Source organism: Juglans microcarpa x Juglans regia, chromosome 1S (genome assembly GCF_004785595.1).
Source record: "Juglans microcarpa x Juglans regia isolate MS1-56 chromosome 1S, Jm3101_v1.0, whole genome shotgun sequence".
NCBI classification, from domain to species: Eukaryota; Viridiplantae; Streptophyta; class Magnoliopsida; order Fagales; family Juglandaceae; genus Juglans; species Juglans microcarpa x Juglans regia.
The window spans coordinates 27,865,626-27,875,743 of NC_054595.1; the positions used below are offsets into that span (position 1 = coordinate 27,865,626).

Consider the following 10,118-nt stretch of genomic DNA (forward strand, 5'->3'; position numbering starts at 1 on the left):
CAATTTTTAACGAAGTGATCACATAATGTGTGTTCCCAAGACAAGGGACATATATATATATATATATATATATATATATATATATATATATATATATATATATGCAATTAAGCGTCATGGTACACCACAATAATCTTGTTGGAAAAGGACCGGATCGATGGCCCACCCGCACGCATCATATAGATCGATCTTTTTGTGATCTGTTCCAATTCATGTTGTTCATGCAAGGCGATCGAGATCAGAGTTCTTGCCTATTTTTCTTTATCGCTGAATCTAATACTGCAGAAATTATGAGAACGTTCTGATGGTTTTGAGTTAAGATAAATAATAAAGTTGGAAGATCAGTAGATGATGGGGTACTGATCTTTACATGTGTTGAGAACAATTCATGTCTATCTTTTCCAAATTCCAATTTTTCTTCAGTTCGAGCCTTTCGATTCAATAATCGTCTTCCACAAAAGTAGGATTGTTGATACATTTTTCCTTCAAGGGCCTACGCTTCAGCGAGGGGCCTACACTTCAGGGGCTGTTATTTTTGGTCGAATTAAACATACTGCAATGACTCGTGAAAGTAGTAAGTATTGTATATTAGAATGAAATGTAAGATGATAAGTATGTCGAGTCCTCAAATTACCTTCGTTTTCGGCTTTAAAAAGACTTGAAATGGGCCTGAACGAGTTGGAAAACCGGGTAAAAAACCGTTGTCCAGGGGTCACAGCTTGGGCTCCGGCGTGGGTTGCGAAATAGAAACTGGATCATATGTTGGACTTCGTTCATTTGTGCTTAGATTCTAATATGGGCTTGGATTTCTATTTAGGGGAAGCCACTCTTCTACTCTGGGCCCCCATTGGACTTGGGCCACAGAACAGGAGGTGAAATGGCGTCACCAAACATATGAACAAAGGGGAAGGTTTTCCTCGCCAATTTTTTTGGGAAGAAATAGAGACCATATTCAAATTCTTAATTAAATTAACTAAAGGACGGGAAAATCCTAGTACATATTATCAAAAGAAAAAGGATGGGTAGATATACAGTGATGGAGCTAAGAGGACTTTGAAATAAAAAGAATATAATGTAATATATACAAAAAGAATCGGCAGCGCAGCATCACTCATCAGCAGCACCCAAAAAGGAACCATATGCATCATTCTGAATCTCTGTCCATCACATCGCAAAACCATGGACAATCTATTTTTCCTTTCTTGTTGGACAAGTAGAAAAAATATATACATCCCTCTGTACTTAGCAGGGAGCAACAGGTTGAAGAGCTTTACACTGGGATGATAATTCTAAAGCTTCTCAACCGGCAAAAGAGTTGAATGTGAAGTTTTGCAACCATCATGAGCCAATCAGGCTTCCAAAATCCCACCATTTCTTCTTTCTCTTTACATGGGATGCAGGCAGATCTTGAGATGAAACAACAGTGAATTAAATGAGAAATCATAAAAACTTAACGAACGTTTGTAATTAATATTGCTAGATTTTTTTTTTTTTTATGCCAACAATAATTTAACTGAGCTTGTCGTATCATCCATAATGTTAATAATCTCTGCAACCCTTTTCAATAGCTCCTTGGATAAATAGAAATTTAAAAGAAGCACAAAGGATAATAACCAATTAGAGGAATTGTATTTAAAGATGCCTTATCCAATGTATTTAAAGGATGAGTGTACATGAATAGGCAATGGGTGGTTAACATCTTCAATACTTAAGATTTAGAAATACAACCCACAACAGCATGACTAGGCAATGGCTGAATGAAGACAACATATAGATAGAGGGATTAACTGTTCAATGCTCCTTAAAATGAGTTTTCATAATGTATAGAAGGCTTGATATGAGCTCACACTCCATTCCAAAAAGAATGCTTCCAATATTTCATTTACATGCCGCACCAAAGGGTATCTCAAAATGCCTTGGATTCAAAAGTTAAACTTGCAGTATGTCTTGCCATGAGAGTGATTGAAGTCAGGAGATGGACTAGTTAAATAGGGGTTTTTTTATCCGCAGGTAGGTAGATACCTAACTTGTTCTTCTGGTAATTTTTCCTTTGCTCATTTCTTCCTTCCAAAGCAGTTAGTAGCCTCAGCAAGTGAAGGACAAATGACAATGAATCCTAACACTTTTTTCTTTTGATAAATTTATCCTAACCCTTACAAGGTGAAAGCTTTATAATGAATGGCGAAACATGATAAAGAACACTAAGAAGCAAGATACAAAATTAGGTTTCCAGTTTATAATAAAAATTAGTCGTAATGTCATTGTAGGTACTTCAAGGGGTCAAATTTTTAATTTTATTAAATTGGACAAAATGTATATTGTGAAGAATTAAATGTTTACCTCCCTCTGGATAAATTGAATTGTAATGCACCTCAGCCCAAAAGCTCATGAAAATAACTACACAAGCCCCAAGAAAAAAAATCAGTGTCTTATGCTCACCATCTTACCAAACAAATCAAAATATATTTTTTTTTATAAGTAAAAATATTATATATATCAAAAGAAGTAACCAAATACACTGAATGTATACAAGAGAACACCTTGCCCATAATAGAAAATCCCTAATAACCCAAAAAGCCCGTGAAAAACAACCAAAAATACACCAAGCCCGACCCCAACCCCTTGCTTCCCGTAGAACCAAAACTCTTCCCAAACAAATCAAAATATGAAAGGACAAAGAAAGGGGCATGAAAGTTTATCCACTCAGATGATAATGGCTACTAAAAATGTTTTCTATCTTACCGATAAATTTAATTAGTGTGATTTACCAAGTTTGGTACCAAGCTTACAACTCCACAAAGTTGTTCAAAGTGGTCCAGTGATCAAGCCAAAAAAAGATACTAAAAGAAACATAATGGAGTCATCGGTTATGGAACAAATACAAAGTCAAGCAAGCCATCACAAGCTCTGTAAAAGGGATTTAAATATATATGAAAAACCTACCCTACAACCCAGAGTGTGGTGGATCAGATGATGAGGTTCAAATTTATTAATACTCCATTAATATTATGACAGAATGTTTTGTATATTAAAAAACAGTGAGTTTTGCCCGCAGAATAAAAGTTGCCTTCGGTGTCCAATAAATTTATATAAAAATACTCCGAGTTCCCTTAAAATTTCAGAGAATGTAACCAGCATGCATGAACACACCGACATCTTAAATTTGAGACTGGCATAATAAAAATAGATTATTCCATTTTTGCATCTCAACTTTCTTTTTCTTTTCTTTTTGAAAAGTTTAGGCATCTCAATATCTAGTAATCAGAACAACCACACGCGTGATCTCCTTCGGTTATAAAACATCAAGTTTCATCATGACAATGAAAAGTTCAATACTTACCTCGGTTGGACTTCTGGATATGAGGAAGGATCTCAATGTAACATGTGTTCTTAAATGAAGTTAGAACAAATATCTTGACACCATACTGCAAACAAATGATAAAACATGCATCATTTTTCTACAGCATAGGTCATCACACGAAAATATGTAGATTCATGTAGATGTCAACAAGTACGTGAAACAAAAAGCACCAAAATACTCATGCAGTATATATTACATGAACTGGGGAAAGGGGGAGACCAGGAGGAGCAGCACCTGTGCCTAATTTTGCAAAGAAACATATTTTCATATTTAAATATTTAAAAAAAAAAATTCCCTTGATAAGGAAAGGTTGTTTACTTGATCATCTTTAAACCAACTTATCAAAAAAAAAAAAAAAAATCATCTTTAAACCAGTCAATCCGTATGCTACACAATGAGATTTCAATTCTGGAAAGTCTTACCAGATATTTAATCAAAAGCATTTTCTTTTTTTAAGTTAAAAATGCAACACATAATTTCCCCTTATGTGCACCACAAAGTTCTTTCTGCATTCAACAATACCTTCCATTTATTCACTTGCAGAAGATATTCATATTCAAGCTCTTTCAAAAATTAACAATATTTAAATTCTTCTTATTGTTTTCAATACTGCCATGACAAATCTAGCAGAAATTAAAGGGAGGAATTAAAAAAAAAAAAATCCTATAATTCCTTATACCCAGTCTGCAGCAGCTTGCAATGTCACATGATCACCCCATTCGCCATTCCTATTTCATGAACCCAAAAAAGGATGCATGTAAGCATGATAGATATTTTAATAAAGCTTTCTTTGAATGAAGTACGGTGAAAGCGAGGAATAGTACAATACTTGCTCATTTTCTTCAAATAATCATCGTAGGCCATGGGGACATAACCCTTGTACATTGCTGGGTGAGACTTGAGCTGATGATATCAACACATCATGGTTGTCACATATCTATAATGTTGAAGTACTGGCATCACAAAAAAAGAATGCATTTGAATGCCACCAACCTGTCGAATAATCTGTTCTCTAATAAAACCATGGTGCCCAGGAGAATGATACAGTTGATCGGATAAAGCACGAAACTGGGAAAATATGGACTATTAAGAATCTCTTACATCCATAATATTGAAAAATATATATTATCACAAGTAATGATGTGGTGCAATGAGCGATAAAATTTACCCAAGGATTTTTTATAAGTATTATGCAAGGACTTGAAGAGAAATAAATACTCTTAAATCTAAGGTTATTATCAAATAATTAAAGTCAGAGAAGTAGCAGAAACAGTAATCATCATTACTGAACAACTTCATTTGCAACTCAGGAGGAATTTACACAAAAATTAAGAAGCAAAAGACCAAGTGTTAGTACCTATAGTTAATAGCAGTTAAAAAAATCACTGTCATGTTCTTTATATTTGCAAGTGATTTGGACTCCAACTGTAGCTGGCAAAAGAAACCACCCCTATCTATCATACAGTCTTTTTTACTTTCTTGGTCCTGAAGCTATCATATATTCAGAATAGACATTTACAGAGCAGTACTACGGTTTCTCCAATTGTAGAAGAAAATCCAAATAAATGTTTGTTGTCTTCATCATATGCTTATCAGCCACAAAATACTCGCAAACAACAACTCACGAGATCTTATGGACATGATTCACCAGATAAATGTTTAAAGCTACTTGAGATCCCTTTTTCCCTTTAAAATGGAAGAAATTTAGTCAAACAACGTTTTTTTTTTTTAAAAAAAAAAAAAAGTAATAACAAGGATGCTTTCCTTATGCAATATACTGCTTTTTTAGGTCTGTGACCTAAGAGGAGAATAACGATATAATCAGCACTTGCATTTTAGAAAAAATGCACTGTAAAGTGATGCTTATAATATCTCAATAAGGATTAAACAAAAAAATAATTATAAATTAAACTTCTTTATCTTCAACCTCCAATCCCCAAATAAGCTGCTTTTTTTTTTTCCCTAAAGTATGCAATAAACCAACCTTTTCTTTTAATCGCTGATAGCAATAACACAAAACCTATCACTTGCATTTCCAAGATTTACTACTTGTGCAGAAAGGTAAGGGGGAAAGATAACAAACCTGACAGTTACCATCCCCTAGAACCTTAAGCTCAACCAGATCGTATAACTGCAGTCTGAAAAGACCAAATATCTTAACACCAGATACACAATAATTTGAACAGTTTCTACATACAGAAAGGGCCCCAAAAGAAAGCAAAGATAAAAAAAAAAAAAGCTTTAAAACTTTATAAATATTACATATATAAAGTTTTGATAACTTTATATATACTAATGTGGGAAAGGAATATATATATATATATATATTACCAAGTAATGGCTGTTTCAGTATATTTGATATTTTCAGTAATTTATGTTTGAAAAAACCATAATAGATATATAACAATCCAGAGCTCCCAATAATCAAATGTACTAAGGATAGCAATATACAGTGAGAAGATGACAGAATACCTTTCTAGCAGCCTTTGGTGATCTGATATTTCTTCATCCACAGAGGGCATTTTCTCATTTGTTTTAGGGACATGCTGCAAAACCAAAATTTAATAGCCACCACATCCTTAACAACAAATTAGAAAAGCACATATATCTGCTCAAATGTAAGCTATCCACCTTAAGATTTTTTTTTTTTTTTTTCCCCGGAAACTGTCCAAGTAGGGACAGAACCTTAGTCCACAGAGAGTATACAAGAGAAGCACCCAGAAGGACTTATCAAGAAAAAAAGAAGCACCCAGAAGGGAAAAACTAACATCTATGAATTAAAAGATAAATAAACTCCACTAATAACTAGTGGCCACGGTCCAGTCAGAAAGAATGCAAGAATCAAAACTTCAACTTTGCCATGGATAATTTACACCCCTCAAAATCCCATGCAGTTCTCTCTCTCTCTCTCTCTCTCTCTCTCTCATTTTGATAGATAAGATAAGATTTTATTTGATCAAATAGGCAAAACCCAAGTATACAGGAAGTATTTGTTTTTAAAAATTGTTGGATCATCATACCATAATCGAAGTTCAAGCATTCTAACAATCAAGAATCTGCATCATTTACACAAAATTGAAAACTAAAGAGAAAATGCATCCTCTCTTCTCTCAAAATATACTGAAAATGGATTCACACTTATGGTACTTGTGAGATAATTTGCTTCATAGGATATTTAATAAGTTTATGACAATCTATTCCAAACAGCACCCCTGAAAAAAGTAGAGAAATCCAAAAAAGTAGAAAATGCTGCTGCTCCACAAAAAGGAGTGCTGCCAATCTCCTGATGTTCAAATATAAAGATTCTCCTACTTCATTTGTGGAATCTGCTTCAAATGGCACCAGTTTTGACATACACCACTACACATGATGAGGTGTTGGAACCAGCAAGAGGAGTTCAGATACAATAATTTTCTCCCTTAAAAGAAAAGACTTACAGGAACAGGAATCATCTGATTAAATCTTTTGCCTACTTCACCATCAAGAGCAGACTCGTCTGTAATATCCAATGTACGCAAACAGTCTTCTGCATTGGATAATCTTTCCCATGGACAAGAACATGAATTGAAAATTTCAAGTTCAGCCAGTAGATCATTTCCAATTTTTCTGTGATCATCAGCCTTCAGTATTACGCTTTTGCTGGGATCTGCATCCTCCATCTTTCTGCCAGGATTATGTCCTGCTTTCTTATCATTTTCATGCCCTACATGTTGTTGGAAATCCATCACAGTAAGCAAAACACGGAATACCAAAAATGAATAACAATCAGAAAAGCAGCAGCTAAGCTTTCCTCACCAGAACTGTATCGTCTTTCTGAAGGACCGAGCCAATCTTGTGCCAGAACAGACGCTTGCAAATGTGCTTCCCCAACATTAGATAATCCAGAAGCTTCTAGAGAATAGATTCGCGAAAATTCTTCTTGAAGAGCACGTGCTACAACCTCATCATTCTCCACATTAGCATTCTCAGAAAAACCTTCTCTGACATACTCAACTTGACTTAAATCTTGGTCATACTGAGTAATGGTACTACAACAACCAGTATTTTTAAGGGCGCAAACATCAAGCAGATGGAGGCCCCACCGAGTAACATCAGGATCTAGCTCGTACGTTTCCATTTACTCATTCCGCCCAAAAGAAGCTGTCTACTCCAATTATGTCGCTCTATCTCTCTATGCCCCAAAAGATTTTGAGAACCGGGTGAGAGAATTAATTAGATCAGTCATAATCAGACCCCACCGAGGGTTGGAAAAAGGCCAAGATATGAGAAATGTAGCTAATCCATTCATTTTATTTCTAGAGTTTTTAATCAATTTTGTGCGGTACCCATAGCAATTAAAAAGAAAAATAACTCAAATCATGGTGGGGACAGTTCAATATATTCTGAACCCCATGCAAACTGCAAGCAGCCTTGTGATCTCTAGACCAAATCAAATAAATAAAAATACGAGTATAACAAATTACAAAATCATTCCAACGTAGAACTTTAGGAAAACTCAAATTTCACCCTTTATAATGCCAGGATCCGTAAAACCCTAGACCTAAACCACGGAGAGAGAGAGAGTTATGCATTGCTAGATGAAAAGCAAGGAAACGTACCTCCTCCGGGAACCCAAAGAATGATTGTTTGTGGGCGATGCATAGAATCTTGAGAAAGGAGGACAATGAAGACGAGGAGTGGAATCCACGCGCCTGGGGTTAAAAATCGAGGAGCAGTTATGTATCACTGGATCGTGACGGAAAGAATATAGCGATGGGACAGATTGCCAAAGCCGGTAACCGAAAGAGTATAGAGGCGGTGTTTACTTTACATTTTATTAAAATGATATGAAAAATTTAATTGTAATCGATTTTGCGCATTAATACGTATATGTATTTAATATGATTGGTCAAAAAATAAATTTTATTAAAAATAATATTAATTTAAATTTAAAATATGAAAGTAATAATATTAATACGCAGATTGGTACGGAAACTTACTTCTACATAACAAAACTCAAATGATATTTGCATTCTTTTAAGTTTTTTGGCATTTTTTTTTAGTATTGTTGCATATATTGGTGAAGTACGTAAGCATCATATAGTTTTTTGAAAAAAATTTAAGTTTATTATTAACTTTTTGTTTATGTAAATCTCGTATTTATTTATTTTTTTAAAGGAATTGTACAGCGCTTGCGCATTCCACAACCGCAAATATCATTTTTTTTTTTTTTAGTTTTACTCATCATCATCCTCACATACCACATATCACACTTATTTTTTTATTTTTTCTAAATTAATTGAGTTCTTCTACTTATTATCCATACACTACATATTTGGTAAGATAACAAAATTAAAAATTTTAAAATTATGTGTGGTATGAAGATGATTAGTATGATTTTTTTTTAAATCAGTAAATATAAAAAGTAATTTTTTAATAACAGGTTCTATTATTTTAATGAGTACGCGAGATTTGTATATTTTAAAATTATATCTAACATCACTGTCATTTAAAACCAATTTATTACATCATTCATTTCGTAGTCATCGATGAATTGTATCGTTTAGGGTAATAAGTGTGCAATGTCCCGTACTCACTTTGAAAAAGGGTGACAGCCATTTTTAAAAAAATATTTTTTTTATATGGATTCCAAAGTTATCCACTTTTTTTAAAATGAGTACACGCATACTACACACTCAAAGATTGAAAATATTTTTTCTCATAGTTTTATTATAGATATATATATTATTTTAAAAAAAAAAATAGAGATATATTATTTATGAGTAATGTTAGATACGGTTAATGGTATGCAAATCATGCGCACTCTCTTTGTAAAATAGTGTGTTCCACTAATAGAAAATAATTTTTTCATGTGAATCTCGAATTCAATTATTTTTTTAAATATAATGCATGTGACTCGCACACCCTAAAACCAAATATCATTTCTCATTCTTTATTCAAAACAATTAGATATATATATATACACACATGTCAAATCATTTAATATTTTAAAACAATATTATTGGAAGGGCTTTACTGCCACCATAAGGGCTCGCAGGCTGCCACCTTGGGCCTGGGTCATAGGGGCCTGACAAATCACTCAAGGCTCAAACTCCTCTAGCTCAATAGAACTCAGGTCAGTTTGTTAGAAAGATGAACGCCCGCCCGCTTATCCTAGAACCATTAGGATATTCACTCATTCAAAACAAGTGGATGGTCCGAAAGCCCTGGGGTTCAAGTTTCAAATAGTAGGCAATGCATTTGGTTCAGGTGATCTTAAGGAGACAAATCCTCTATTTAAATGATCCATGTATGCTAATAAAAACTCAGGAATAATTGGCACTTAGAATATTGATATCGTGACTGACTTAAGTATCAGAGAGGCTCATTTCAACCCTTAAAGTCATCTTGCTCTTTGGTTGCAAGAGATCGAGAGTGCGTAATGATAAAATACGTCCTTAACAATTATCTATAATTTTTTTAAGAACAATGACAATGTCTCGTGATTTTATTTACACCTGGCAGGATAAACTCATAATTACATCAAAACACATTAGAGAATACCAATATTAAAACCCAAAATCAAATTGGGTAAAATAATTAAACTTACTATTTTGAGCCCGTACAACACAAAGCTAAGATGTATGAATTGATTTAGAATAATCAAAAGAGCGAGTATACAAAATGGATGTTGGAGAGAACAAAACATCCTAACTCTTGGGTTATGGAGTCTAATTAGTTTTGTGAGCTGGAAAAGCAAACAAATTGTTCCCTCGAC

At 33.9% G+C, this 10,118-nt stretch overlaps 1 protein-coding gene across 4 annotated transcripts; it reads right to left on the minus strand.

The window, feature by feature from the left end:
* Nucleotides 1-976: 976 nt before the first annotated feature.
* LOC121246858 (OVARIAN TUMOR DOMAIN-containing deubiquitinating enzyme 9-like) lies at nucleotides 977-8,127 on the minus strand. 4 transcript variants are annotated; one of them, XM_041145168.1, is made up of 11 exons: nucleotides 7,960-8,127; nucleotides 7,157-7,505; nucleotides 6,799-7,064; nucleotides 5,834-5,907; nucleotides 5,445-5,499; nucleotides 4,355-4,429; nucleotides 4,191-4,264; nucleotides 4,041-4,089; nucleotides 3,341-3,425; nucleotides 2,341-2,397; nucleotides 977-1,406 (listed from the first exon to the last, which is right to left on the minus strand). In XM_041145168.1, the coding sequence occupies exons 2-11, from the start codon at nucleotides 7,476-7,478 to the stop codon at nucleotides 1,339-1,341; spliced, it is 1,125 nt and encodes a 374-aa protein (XP_041001102.1). In that variant the 5' UTR covers nucleotides 7,479-7,505; nucleotides 7,960-8,127; the 3' UTR covers nucleotides 977-1,338. The 4 variants fall into 4 exon arrangements, with proteins under 4 accessions (XP_041001102.1, XP_041001101.1, XP_041001104.1 ...); XM_041145167.1 differs by having other exon boundaries at nucleotides 7,157-7,501; nucleotides 7,960-8,126; XM_041145170.1 differs by lacking the exon at nucleotides 3,341-3,425 and having other exon boundaries at nucleotides 7,157-7,501.
* Nucleotides 8,128-10,118: the final 1,991 nt, after the last annotated feature.

Excerpts from the sequence above, each read along its gene's own strand:
- LOC121246858 (XM_041145168.1), bottom strand. The coding sequence starts at position 7,478 with ATGGAAACGTACGAGCTAGATCCTGATGTTACTCGGTGGGGCCTCCAT. Across the intron at positions 4,430-5,444 it reads TAGGGGATGGTAACTGTCAG|TTTCGTGCTTTATCCGATCA; the intron begins GTTTGTTATCTT and ends ATATTTTCCCAG. Across the intron at positions 4,265-4,354 it reads GAGAACAGATTATTCGACAG|CTCAAGTCTCACCCAGCAAT; the intron begins GTTGGTGGCATT and ends TGATATCATCAG.